The sequence below is a fragment of the Prenolepis imparis genome, unplaced genomic scaffold (genome assembly GCF_030444845.1).
Source record: "Prenolepis imparis isolate NDT839.2.m4 unplaced genomic scaffold, iyPreImpa1.0 SCAF_4, whole genome shotgun sequence".
Taxonomy (NCBI): Eukaryota; Metazoa; Arthropoda; class Insecta; order Hymenoptera; family Formicidae; genus Prenolepis; species Prenolepis imparis.
This window is the reverse complement of record NW_028141162.1, coordinates 4,084,541-4,098,801: the sequence shown is the minus strand read 5'-3', so window position 1 is coordinate 4,098,801 and position 14,261 is coordinate 4,084,541. Positions and strand designations below refer to the sequence as shown.

The 14,261-nt window shown below is 31.7% G+C and overlaps 1 protein-coding gene across 3 annotated transcripts in view; it reads right to left on the bottom strand.

Moving 5' to 3' along the window:
- Window positions 1-984: 984 nt before the first annotated feature.
- Window positions 985-14,261, bottom strand: part of LOC145934955 (very long chain fatty acid elongase 4) — a 24,692-nt gene continuing 11,415 nt past the window's right edge. Inside the window, exons 1-7 of one of the 3 annotated variants that reach the window (XM_083035890.1) lie at window positions 8,881-9,181; window positions 4,606-4,687; window positions 3,909-4,096; window positions 3,687-3,767; window positions 3,292-3,463; window positions 2,606-2,883; window positions 985-2,521 (exon numbers count right to left, since the gene is read on the bottom strand). In XM_083035890.1, coding sequence (XP_082892016.1) covers window positions 2,357-2,521; window positions 2,606-2,883; window positions 3,292-3,463; window positions 3,687-3,767; window positions 3,909-4,096; window positions 4,606-4,684 — 963 coding nt within the window. In that variant the 5' untranslated portion in view covers window positions 4,685-4,687; window positions 8,881-9,181 and the 3' untranslated portion in view covers window positions 985-2,356. Of the gene's footprint in view, window positions 2,522-2,605; window positions 2,884-3,291; window positions 3,464-3,686; window positions 3,768-3,908; window positions 4,097-4,605; window positions 4,688-8,852; window positions 9,182-14,261 lie in introns of those variants that run through there. The other 2 variants (XM_083035888.1, XM_083035889.1) reach the window with 2 other exon arrangements.

The window sequence follows — 14,261 nt, the reverse complement described above, 5'->3', positions numbered from 1 at the left end:
CAAATTGTGACCGAACGTAAAGTTATCGGTATGCAGTTATTACGTGAATTATTATTAATAAGATTTTATATGAATGCTGTGTGAATAATGTTGGATTAATAAATAAGAGAAAAACGATTGATAGAATTAAATATATATTTCATTTTATTCATACCTATATTGAAAGCTGTCTAATCGTTTTCTTCTTTTCATATAACTATCGTTATGTCGTAAAGAATTCACTGCATTTATTTGCCATATGTGTCTAGCGATATTTCCCTAATTTTATATAGTATGATATATACTGCTCATTTTTTTAATTAGCGAAAGTTTCGTTATTTTTATAATAAATATATAACAACTATATATATAAAGAAATTATTTTCTTTAACATTTAATCAGAAACACAAAGAAAAATGATTTCATAATATTTAATGATTAGAAGTTAGATATATTAATTAATGGAAAAATTTATACAGAAAGGACATAAATAAGCGTGAACTGTAAAGAATTAACATAATGCATTTCTTTCGTTTAAACATTGCGCAGCAATGCCATTTTTATAACAATTGCATCATCCGTTACATTATGTGTGTGATAATGAGATAAACACATTAACAATAATAATATAATTATCTAAAAGAGATTGAGAAGTATGTATATTAGGAGGAAATACACGATTCGCAAATAATAATGAGTCATCGTCGCGAAATGATTATCTTGTAACTTATACAAAAGAGGGGCTAAATTGTTATATCTATAAATTCCGGATAAAAATTTGAATCGCATCGTGGATGGAAAGCAGATTCTACGCGAATGAGAAAAAGCGTGTTGTGATGTAAAAAACGTTTTCCCTATTTTCTGCACGATTTTCTTACTGTTTCTCTTCCACCGTACAATTTTCTTGTCTCTATGATAATCATTGCGACAAAAACGCATTATTTATACATGTACACACCTGGATTACTCGTTGTAGAAAAGTTTCCGTATAAAAGTCTGCGTCTAACCGATCGATACGTTTGTTTTTTTTTTTTCTTTTTGTTCAAAAATATACGTCGTTTAGAAACGAATAAGAAATTTATCGTTTATATCCAAAATGTGTTTAATCGTTTAATAAAAACGAACTTTCGTGTATTTCTCGCGAATCTCTCTATTCTGTGCGAATCAGTTGAAACTTAATTACATTATAGGCTTTCCGCGTGTTATTGTTAACTTCTAAACATTTATGCATATAAGATTCGTTCGTAGGACTGCTCGCGAAATTTAATTGAATCAATTATCCGAGCACACGAGTAATATTTCGCATACATCTCATTACATCTTGTTTAAAAAAAAAAAAAAGTGTCACGCGTTAAATTTCGAGTAGGGCCTGTTTTGTTATGTTACTCTTACAGCAGACGTAACTTGAAGCTTCCCGCGACAAATAAAACGTAGAAAAGAGAGAGACACCCTTGTATTAAAAGTTTTTCATTCGTCCGCCGTTAATTGATTTTTATTCTGTCTGCCCACATCCACAGATAATTAGACTTACAGAACTAATCTCCCTTCGATCCGGTTTATCTATCTCTTACCCATGTATCTTTTTTTCTCGTTACTATTTTCCTCAAATGATCTTAGTTGTAGAGAAAGATTTCTTAAACTTGGTTTATCCCGACTCTTAAAAGAAAATCGTTTTCTTTTGACCATATATTTTGATATTTACTTGAATCCGTACACTGTAAAAAAAAATTTGTTAACTTGACTAAACCGTTCAACTAAATTACTGTTTTGTTAATTGAACATATATTAGTATTTAAGTCAAATACGTTTTGTCAAAAGTTTTGTTAGATTTAATATGTTATATTTAATTTAAATATTTTTATATGTTCAGTTAACAAAATATTATTTAGTTGAACGGTTTAGTCAAGTTAACAAATTTTTTTTACAGTGTAGAATCCTCTCACGCGGTTCGGGTCTCGTACATCTTGGAAGAGACCCGTAATCGCGCTAATCACTACTCCGGTTCTAGTACATCTCCGGCATGTATATATTCCTTAATATATGTACAGTTGTGCTGAGAAATCAGCATCGTGCCGCGAATGTACAGTTGATTGAGCTGATGAGGGAGAAATCGCATATCTCGATAACTTTGAAATCACGTTGCTGATCACGTTACCATGCGAACACAATAATCTTGACGGGGATCTCTAAATGGAATCTCTGTTTCTCTTTTCCTCCTTTTTTTGTTTCTTCTTTCTTTTTCCCTTACGTTATAAACTATACTGTCGACGACTATGCAGATTGCCATTAACATTCCTGACTATTTTCTCTAATCGTGTGTCGTGAGCGTCGTGTATCGTCGGATTCTCGATAAAGTGTGAGATTCTCGAAGGGAGATTCATTGGGCCTTCCTCTTGGTCACCCCGTTAGTGTAACCATTCGCGTGTCCATTCGTGATTGTTCCGTTGCTGAGCTTTGCGTCAGCGATCAACTGTGCATTCATTGCCTTCTCCTTAGCGGCTTTTATCCTCTCCAGCTGCCTCTCCGCGTACACCTGTTTACCCTGCAAACAAACATCACGGATGGATAAATATACCGATATAATACGCATCGGTTACGTCCGAAGTCCGTCAAGTCCAAGACTGACCTTTGCGATGTAAGCTTTGGCGTAGAAGTTTCCAAACAGGACGATGAAGGAGAGCATGTAGATAACGAGAGCGTACTGCATCCAGAGCGGGAAGTCACATCCCGATCGAATGCCGTTGATGCCCAGAATCAGAGCGGTAGTAAACTGGATAAGCTGGAGGATCGTCAAGTACTTCTTCCACCAGAGATACTTGGCTATCGAAGGGCCTAACGCGGCGAGTCCGTAGTACGAGTACATCAGCACGTGGATGAAACTGTTTACCATCGCTGGCAGAAAAGCTGCAAACACGCGTCAAGAGGAATATGATCGCGACTCTTTTATTAAAATCGCGTAAATAAAGTGACCTTTTTGTTCTAATATCATGTAATTAAATCCTAAAAAATAACGCTTGTTTTTTTTTTTCAAATTTATTACATTTCATGAAATTTTTTTTTTTCTGGAAATATAATAATATCATTTTTTATATACTAACAATTTTCTATCTTTACACAAACAGATGAATGCTATTCGCATTTAATTAGAAAACGAATAAGTTTATTTAGTATCAAATTTAAATTTTTAGCGTGACAGTCTGAACTGAATCTTGTACTAAGCCAAATAAATATTACTTATGCAATCTTTCAAACTGGATATAATATAATAAATTATCATAAATATCAAAGAAGAGAAAAATGCTAAATACTTACTAGATCCGCTCGGTACCCATTTAATACCGATCCACCATAACGAGAACATGGTGGAGTGATGGTAAACGTGGAGGAAGCTCAACTGATTGTCCTTCTTCCGCAAGATGAAGAAGAAGGTATCGCAAAATTCCAAAAGCTTGCTAAAGTAGTACCACCAAACTGCGTGAGCAATCTGAATGTAAAAAGCATCAGTATTTTTAAATGGATCCTTCTCGCATCGTTTTTCGCATTTTTATGCTTGACTTAAACGTTTTTCTATTAAATCGCATAATTTATTTCAATAAAAAAGGAAAGAAGATTTTTGCTTTTAATAGAAAATATTTTAAGCCAGCTTAAAGTCTAAAAATTCAGAAAGTTTTATAATAATTTTTTTTTATTTTCTCGAAATTTCTTACCTGAAGTTCATCGGGGCGCGTGATGTGCCTTATTGGCTGACACACATAACTATATTGTAATCTCGTGGCTGCTACGAACAACTGTAAAGGAAACAAAAAATAATGATAAAGTGACGGAAGTTCACTTTCCATTAAGTAAAAGCGGATACATAAAAATGAAGAAACGAAACGATCTACGATATATATTCTCATTATCCGAAGTAATGAAAGTAAAATACTCACTTGAATGGCAATATAAGCATTCAGGCAGGCCATGGCAAGGTTGTAGGGCACCAATGCCCATGTTAATTTGAAGGCTTTCCGCTTCTTCATGACCTTAGGACCCGCCCAAACAATGACGAGGTATATCATCGTGTATATTAACGTTGGTTTCGGCGAATCAACCAGTAACCATCCTCTCGTTCTCTCGTCTGAAAAGCAAATTACAATGAACATTTTGCGGTATTTTTTATATTTATTTTAAATGTATTTATTTTTGTATGACTATTTATTTTTAAAATATTTATTTATAAACAAGACAACTATTTATTAAAAATTTTTTTATATAATAAAATAATAATTTTTTTATTTTTACATAAATTTATATTAATTATCTATGCTTAAATATCTTTATAATTAGAATATTAATGTGGTTTATATAATATAATTAAATATCAATATACACTGTATTAATAATATATAATTAAACTATTTTTTCTCGTTTATACATTTTTACTCAAAAAGTTGCGTAATTTTATTAAATACGTAAATTTATTAAATACATTTATTAAATACGTAAATTTATTAAATACATTTATTAAATACGTAAATTTATTAAATACATTTATTAAATACGTAAATTTATTAAATACACCTACGCGATGTTACGATAGAGAATATTATAATTTGAATACCGTAGAACGCAATTTCTGTAAATTACCTGCGAGAGACAGCGTCCAGAGGTAGTAGTCGTACGCATCGTTGAAGAATTGCGCTGTCGAATTAATGAAGCTCGCCATCGCCTGCAACACGAAGAATTTGTCACCCTCGAATCCGTAACCGCCTTGAATGAACTTGCATTTACCGCTGTGCGGGATAACTGCGTCGAGTCACATTCTCGGCTTTAATCATACACGCCGAGAAGTGACAGGTCGCCGCAGGTTCAGAGGCAAATAATTTTAATGGAATAGCTGCTTTCTATTGTCGTCGTACCTCATCTTTCAGTACCACCTTGACCGAATATCTCGTCTTCAAGCTTATAGGCGCACGGAGTAGCAAGGTATCGGAGCAAGACCATTCGCTCATCGGCGAAACCGCTAATTTTACGACGTACTTTTTTCAAGTACTTTGACGTACATTTTTACTGACACAGCGAATTCAACGATATTGCGCGCTCGCATATCTCATAAGGAATAAAATTGATATTTTAAACACGAACATATAATGTAAAAATGAATATAATAAATAAGTTAGGCATAAGGTTTGATTTTAATTATTTGTTTACTTTAACGCCATTCTCATAGACCAAATATTCCTCTGAAAAATATTGCAATCACAATTCAAATACGCGCGAAAAAACATGACTAATAGTCACGCCAGGAAAAAAGTCCGTATAATTAAATATAAATATGATTATAAATAAAAAACATGTCTATATATTTTCTATCTCTCATATGATTTGTATCTTTAAATACAATAAAAATAGTGAAAAGAATAATTGAGAAATAATTACAAGAATAATTTTTACTTTCTTTTCTTTAAAGTAATATTTAAAGAAATGAATAAAAATTAATCATATATAATCATATACAATAAATTTATATATGATTATATATGTGACTAATTTTTCAGATTTCTTCAAAATGTTACGTTTTCTAAAAAAAAGACAAAAATGAAAAAATTATTCTTCTAATTATTTTTCAATTACTAACACATCTTTCGAGAAAAGATATTCTTCCTATTTCTCTCATGTATATATAGACAGAGTTTATACGAGAAAAAGAAAACGTGCTTGAACATGTTTTACATAAAATTATATATATTTATATTTGATTACACACAGTAACTTTTTTTTGCAAGTGTTTAAACGCGAGCGATATTAAGTCACAACGACATATTTCATGAGACAATTTTATTGATCGATTGGAACGAAGGGAACTTGCTATACGTATATTAGCATGTAATTAGTCCTTAATAGCAATTTCCTCGATGCACATTATCTGGTCGTTCACTTGCCGTTCGCATCGTGGAGAACATAACTTTCACGCTCCGAAGAAAACTATTACCGCTATCTCCCCAAGTCACTATAAACATGTTCCACTGAATACCTTCTTTAAGCAACTTGTTGTCAAATCAATCATCCATCAACTAACACATATCTTTTGAGGAAAGTTACTTTCATTGAAGCGGATTTACATTGAACTTTCGGCACAAGCGCGAGTTATTATGTTAGCGAACCTACGCATGATATCTAATTAAGATAAGTAAGATAAATCGCGATGCGCTGTTTCATTTATCTCACTGACATGAAACTCGGAAAGAATCTCGAAATATCGCGATTCATGCAGCGACAAACTAAAGCTTATCCTTTTACTGTAAAAAAGGATCAAAAATTCTTCAAAGAAGAAATAAAAATATTATCTAAGATAGAGCGTTTCATCTGTGGATGAAAAAGGATCTCGCTGACAGAAGAATCTTGCGAAATATCTGGAATTTTAGGACTTCAAGTTGTGGCACACACAAAAATAGATTATTACTTATATTGTTGTAATGTATCGCATATTTATACCTTATCACACATTATACAATATTAGCAAATGTGTCATATGCAGTTATATATACATATATGTATGTTGTAATACGCGTTTCGAATCGAAACGCACATGTCACTCTTTTTTTTTTTATAGAAATCAGGTAACTTTGTTTCTAGGAACAACTATTAACTACATTAAAAAATTGTAATATTACACAATAAATATAAAATTTTATTATTTTAAATATTATATATATAATATATAAATAAGCGATAAGATAATGTAAATGCATATAAGTATGTATGTGTATGCATGTATATATATATGTGAGATGTGTTTTTTAAGTAAGGTCCGATCGGACATTAAAAAAAAAAACTAATGAGAAAACTTGTATTACTAATACAATACTTATACATATTTACTTTATTTTTATCTACGTAATCACAATTTTTATCTAAACACTTTTAATACCGAGGAGTAAGTGGCAATGTTGAATTGGCTGAATTCTCCAGTGACGAATTTTTCTAGAGGATATAAAAAGCTTATTTTTCGGTATCAAAAATGTTTAGAAAAAAATGGTGACTACGTAGGAAAATAAAGTGGATATTTACAAGCGTTGTACCAGTAATAAAAGTTTTCCCTCTTTATTTTTTTTTTTTAAATTTTCGATCGGATCTTACTTAAAAAATACGTCTAGTATTCAGAATAATATTAATTTTTTCAGCTATTATTATTATTAAATTATAATAGATAGCGGAACAATGTGGTATATTAAATTTTGAATTTTAATTACCTATTGTTAATTACTTAACTAACTAATTAACTAATATTAGTAATGTTAATTATTTTTTTTAAAATATATTTTTTTTACATTCAGGATTTGATTATACATATTTTTCGTACATATACATTCTTTTAATAAATCAAGCTGACTATTATTCACAAGAAAGAATAAATAATAATATTTAAAATTAAATTTTCAAAATCTTTGTATAATAAAATGATTGAAAAATAATGTCAAAGTTCATTGAACTGAATAAGATATGAAAATTATCAAAATCTCAAGTATTTAAATCGTCAAAAGTTTATGTTTTTCATGTCACATGCGAATTGATTCGACAAATTTCAATAACAATTGACTTCGCATGTATCAATAATTTATTAAGTAAACAAGAAACGGTATTAAAATTGGCGTTTAATTCATTCGCACGGAAACAATTATCGTTGTATAAAAGTGAGATCGCATCACACGTAGCGAAGAAACATAATTAATTATTTTATATAATCCGTTTAAAATGTAAATTGATTAATATCATTGTTAAAATGTAATTTATCAATACGGCCATTGAGCACCATATGATATGTGACAGTAAAAAGTACACTTTCGAAGAGAGAGAAGCGCAAATGAGAGAAATCTACGAAATTATGCATTAAAATGCAACCTGCTCTTCAGTAAATTGCATATAATGAAAGTGATCGCGCCTCTCGTACAAATCGCTAAACATATAACCGATAATTAAATCCGATAACATTTAAGTTTGTAATGCGCGAATATAATTATGTAAAATTCATATATGTATATGTAATGCAAAAAATTTGTACGAAGTTTATAAAGAAAGCTTTTTTCTGTTTTCAGAGAAAAAAGAAAAGAAAGATTAATATAGAGATAAATATTCCATTTTAATAGTTAATACTTTAAACGCAAAACTCTTGTTTAATTTTTTTTATATATATTTAAATATATTTTTTATATATCGCAAATTAACGTGTAATAAGCTAAACAATATTTTAACAATATCTGAAACAATATCAGATAGATATACATATGTATTTTCCAATATTGGTACTGATTTACTTTCAACTGTTGACGTAAAAAAAATTGCTTAAGTATTATAATTGCTATTCTATGCAAAATTGAGATCATTTTGTCGCAATATTAATGAACGCTTGTTTAAATTTTTCACGAACTGGCAAGTAGGTTTGCTGACAATAGCACATTCCCAAGTAGAGTATTGCAACATTGTAGCTTGAATTACTTAATTCAATGACCTACTTAGGTCATTATCTATCTGTCTTTCTTTCATCAAAGTTGATTTTTTTGTTATCATTTCTCGATCTTCACATTATTACGGCGACAGAGAAGCTCTAATTGTATTAAAGATTTCTCTGTTGTGTCTCTTAAGATAGAAAAATCGCTCTAACCGGTTCTATCTCATATAATGAATAATTTTGTGATACGAATTTATAAACGAAGATCTTGTTTCCATTACTCGCAACTTTAGTCAAAGCACATCTGCGATCTGTGATATGCTAATAAAAGGCTCTTAAAAACCCGAAGAGACTCTTGCCGTATCGCAAAGTTGCCAATTCTATTAGAGAGTCACTTAGACTTACGATTGGATTTTTTCTTGAAGATCAGAAAGGAATATCTTACCTTATAGGTTCTTTAATCAAGAGTTCACCTTAAGGTCAAGTGTTCGGATCCCTGTTCTTCTACAACGGGGGCGAAACGTGGCGTTCCGGGATCGTTCCGAGAATATCGATTATTAACCGCACCCGCGACTTATTACATTAGAATGTCATGGCACGACGACCGTGTGCTTCAGACGACGACACCGCGCGAGGTGTCCGCCGAAAAGTGCTTAATCCTCTCCTTTCACGAAAGCCGTGGGGAACCGTGGCACGTCGTGGTTGCTCGACAAAGTGGCAGCGCCGCTTACCAGCTTAGCTAGTCCACTTTATAACTTTGGTGCCATCCGCGCCACCGAAAGACTCTGGTGGTGGTCGTCCGGCACGTCGGAGGTGGTATCGCGCCCGCCAAGGAGCATAGGACATAAACGAGGCCAAAACCGCGATCGTGGTGGGAATCGATCGTGGGGATAGATCGACCGAGATCGGTCAAGGCGAAAAGCGCGAGGATCCCCGCGATCGAGGCGTATCCCACCCTCTAGCCGTCACCGTCTGCCCCTCTTCGCGCGAGATCGGACCCGCGAGCGGAGATGATGGCTCGCGGAGAGAACTCTCGAGCTGCCTTCGCCTTTGCCATTTCTACTTCCGCTCGCGGATTGATAAGAAACTTCAAACTTCAAACACACATAATCGTGTAATTAAAACGTTCAATTTTACGTAAAATTGAATTAGACTTTTCGAAATATTATAATGGTATGAGATGAATAAGACAAGACATCAGAGTTAGGCTAAACAGACATTCTAATTTTCATCTTATATGTAATGAAATTATATTGAATTATATTAAATTATGTTATATATAAATTTTAAACAAGAAAAGTATATAACAAGTGTTATATATATATATATAATTTTTTTATATTATATTGTACATTAAATTAAATGAGTGTCATTAAAAGTATAAAATGTGAATTTTAAGTAAGAAAAGTGACAGGTATAATATCCACATACACACTATAATATCTGAATTTGTATCATTACTCACACATTTTATATATGTATATATATATACACTACGCAAAACAATTAGGAGAGCGCTTTAAAACTTGCAAATTTTACCAATGTTTAAGAAGCCATATCTCAGCTTAGGGAGATTGTAGGACAATGTTTCTAGGCGCGTTTGAACGGGTGAAGTCTCGATTTGAAGATGGGTAAGGTTGCATTGTTCGCCATCGAACTATTTTTCTTGTGAGATTCAAAATCAAATCGTGAAAAAAGTCTGGAAATTTCATAATTTTGTAGCCGCTATGGAAAAAGGAAGGATGGGACCAAAAATGCCACCACATTGGCTGTCATCTTTGTATTTTGCAAGATTTTTTGTAACGCCATCGGCATTTTAATAATTCACGTTATCCGATGTACATACATCATGAGGAAGTTGCTCGATTGGATTTGCACATCATGTATGGTGACTTGCGTGAAATCGAATGTTTCTTGTTTTTAACATATGTAGATTAGTTAGAGTTAAATAGCTCTCATATAGGCATCTATTACTAACTAATCTACATGTGTTGAATAAAAGTAAAATAAAATTATTTGATTTTTTTTTTGTATTTGCGTATTATGAGATTGATCAATCGATTAATTAAAAAACTCGCCTCATGTGTATATGATGTATGTGTCAATGTTAGTATGATGCGTATGGTGACTTACGTGAAATCAAATGTTTCTTTTTTTGATGAATTAAAAAACTCCATCCATGTTATGCAAAATCCGATCTATTTCCTCGTGATTTACATCGGATAACGTGAATGCCGGTGGCATTACAAAAAATCTTGCAAAATACAAAGATGCGACTATGAGATTCCAGAAGGTCAGCTCCTAGGTACGATAGAGCAATGTTTCTTGCGCCATTTTAAAGAGGAAGTTTACTACTTCAAAGCCAATGTGGTGGCATTTTTGGTCCCATCCTTCCTTTTTTCATAGATGGCTACAAAGTCATGAAATTTCTAGACTTTTTTCACGATCTGATTTTAGGTCTCACAAGAAAAATAGTTCGATGAGGCGGACAATGCAACCTTACTCACCTTAAAGTCGAGGCTTCACCCGTTCAAACGCGCCTAGAAACATTGCCCTACGATCTCCCAAGCTGAGATATGGCTTCTTAAAAATCAATAAAATTTGTATAAGTTTTAAAGCGCTCCCCTAATTGTTTTGCGTAGTGTGTATATATATACATAAACTTTGTTGCTTTAATTTAATTTAATTATGTTCTTATCATTTAACAATATTATATATATATATATATATTAATATATAATAATATATATATATATTATAATATATTAATAATAATATATATATATATTATAATAAATTAATATATAATAATATATATATATATATTAAATATATATATATATAATATTGTTAAATGATAAGAACATAATTAAATTAAATTAAAGCAACAAAGTTTATGATTTTATATAAAATCAATTCGTCTCACTAATGCATGCCTGTTTCGATTACATTCTTCGACAACCTCGTTATTTATCAAAGTGTGTTGATTCAGCACAATCGAATCGTTCTCGTAACAATTTTCTTGAAATAACGTTTGTCATTGCGAGAAAATTTTGCAATTATAATGTCGTCATGTCGCACACAATTGATCGCTGATACGCAAAATCTGCCGTATGATTGATAAAGAGACGGGTGTGTACAACGTCGGAAGAATTCTTCGGGAATGAGAAATGTGTCGAGATAATCCATCTCTTTCCGGACCATCTCGCCATATATAGATACCACTTGCTACTTGCTGCACCCTGCATCGCCGATGTAGCCTCATTTTCCAAGCGAGAGTCGCGCAGCATCTCCGCTACGTAAGTCTTCTCATAGCGTTTTTGCGGTTCAGGATCCTCGCGTCAGAAAAGTGGGCCCTGGAGCATCGTTCGGGCAAGGACGAACAACCGCGAGGAGTACAAAGATTCCCTTTCGTTAACTCTAGAATATTAATTCAGCAGGTTTCTCAAACGATACATAAAATCGACGCGCGTATGTCTTAGAAAATATGCTCTATCTCATATATACAATATGGAAAGAATCTCTTTAATACAATTTTTCTTTTAAAGGAACTCTTTTTTAAATATTAATTTATCTTACATTTTATTCGGAATTTAATAATATAATAAGTTACTCTTTTAGCTCGATATTTATTAGCATATCTTAAATGCAGTAAGTGTTAATGTCCTAACACACAGACTGATTGGGTATAATTTTGGCGAAGTCGTATCATTTCTTTTTTTTATACCATTCAATCAAGAAATTAAATCTTGATTTGATTATGTTAAACAGAATTAAAAATGGGATTGAAAAATCTTAATATTTTCAGAATAAATTTGCCGTCTTAAACTTTCTTATATTCTTTGCGTATATAGAGCACAAGGGAAATAATTATATAAAATTATCTATTATTACTTAAACTTTTTGTGATACAATTTTTTAAACATATTTTGCTGAAACTTAATATATAGGAATTTTAAGCGTCGCTTTACTCTGGAGTAAGATTGGAAATTTGAATCAAAATTTTTGAAGCAAAATATATGTTTTATAAGATACCAAAACAGAACATAAAGATACAAAATATGTTAAAATAATCATGCGTAAGAATGCGGAAAGATTAGATTACATACAGAAACACAATTGTTCTAAATAAGAGACATTATGTCACACAGGGTTAAGTCTATAGACTTAATTGACCTCAACATCATGAATACGTAAAATAGAGAAATACTTAAATAGAAGAATGTACACATAATTTCCGCTTATAAAATAGAAGTGAATATAAAATAAGTATAATATATTTGTATAAAAAAATCCAATTCTTTATATCACACAATGAAGACTAAAAGAATACATAAAAAATATAAAAAATACGGATATATATTTACATAAATATGTATTTATATGTATATTTATAATATAATATATAAGTATGAAGGGATAATTTCATAGCGCTTTTCTTCTATGTAAAATCTGTTATCTTTTTAATCTCTTTCTATTTCAATTCTATATATTTTATATTGCCTACTCTAAAAGAAATATATATGTATATATATATATATATATATATATATAGAACTTAAGAAAAAATCTCTTTCTTCCGGAGCAAGGAAAATAATTTTTTTCCTAAATGTTTTTCCTTAATTTTAACAAACATAGCGTAAAAAGAAAAACGGCGATCACGGAGAAAGCAATGTGGAAGAGATAAAACCCGATGTCAACGATAATTCAATGAATCGAAACAGGTCAATGGACCGCTCGCCGATTGTGTGTAGCACGGTTCCAAAATCCAAATAACTTGGTCCAACCGTGAACCGAGACACGTTCGTTTATTATCGGCTCCTTTTTACCTTTCACCTATTCACAATTTATATAATTTTGTACTTAAATGATATCGACTCTATATGTGTCTATACTACAATTCACAGATTTCACCAACACCTCTGATAAAAACTATCACGCAAAAAATGTAAAAAAAGGTCGACACAGGTCCGTTCTCCGTTTGCTGATAATCGATTCATGCCAGCCAGTTGAGCTTCCACAAAGAGGCTTGTGGAAAATACACATAAATTCCAATCGATTCGGATCGCATAAGTAGTTTTGCTACACGTCGAATCGCAAACTTTTTTCCTGTTTTTGATTTTTTAATTAAGCAGTTAGATCACCTATTCTTAAAATTATTTTATCTATAATTTTGTCAAAAGCTTCTCTTTTTAAATATCTAAATAAAAAATTGTTCGTTTATTATATCTGTTTTAAATACAAAGTAGAGACTCGAGAGATTTCTTAATAAATCGAAATCCTTTAAAATCTATATAAACGCGAGAAAATTGAAAATAGAAGGAAAATTTCGACTCAATTTCGAAACAATTTCATGTCATTCATTTTTGCTAATATTTACTAATATTTTAATATTTTAATTGAGACAAGGAAAAATTCTGTTTGTATCTTCCAGTTATACCTTCCAATGTTCAGAAAAAGCTAATAATAAAGAAAGACTAATTAAAGTATAACATTGTAAACCGCACTCTCTTCGATAATAAATTTTTATATTTTAACACTTTGGATACACAATAGTTATCCGCTACATTAATTTATATCTATGCGCGATACGCAAGTATGCGTGTAATTGTTTTATAATAACAGGATCCAATATCGAGAAATTGGTGTCCCAATCTCTGAATATTTTCATAATGTGAGCTTGAAGCCGGTTAACGACTCACGTACCTCGCAAACCGAGCATGATAAAAAAAAGGGGCAAAACGAAACCTGTTTCGCGTATAATCTCTCAACCTCTTAGTAGGCCGATGGGAGTCTGTGCCAGCTTCAGCAAATTGATGAGACACATTGGAAGCTGGGTTACTACTGCTGGGGA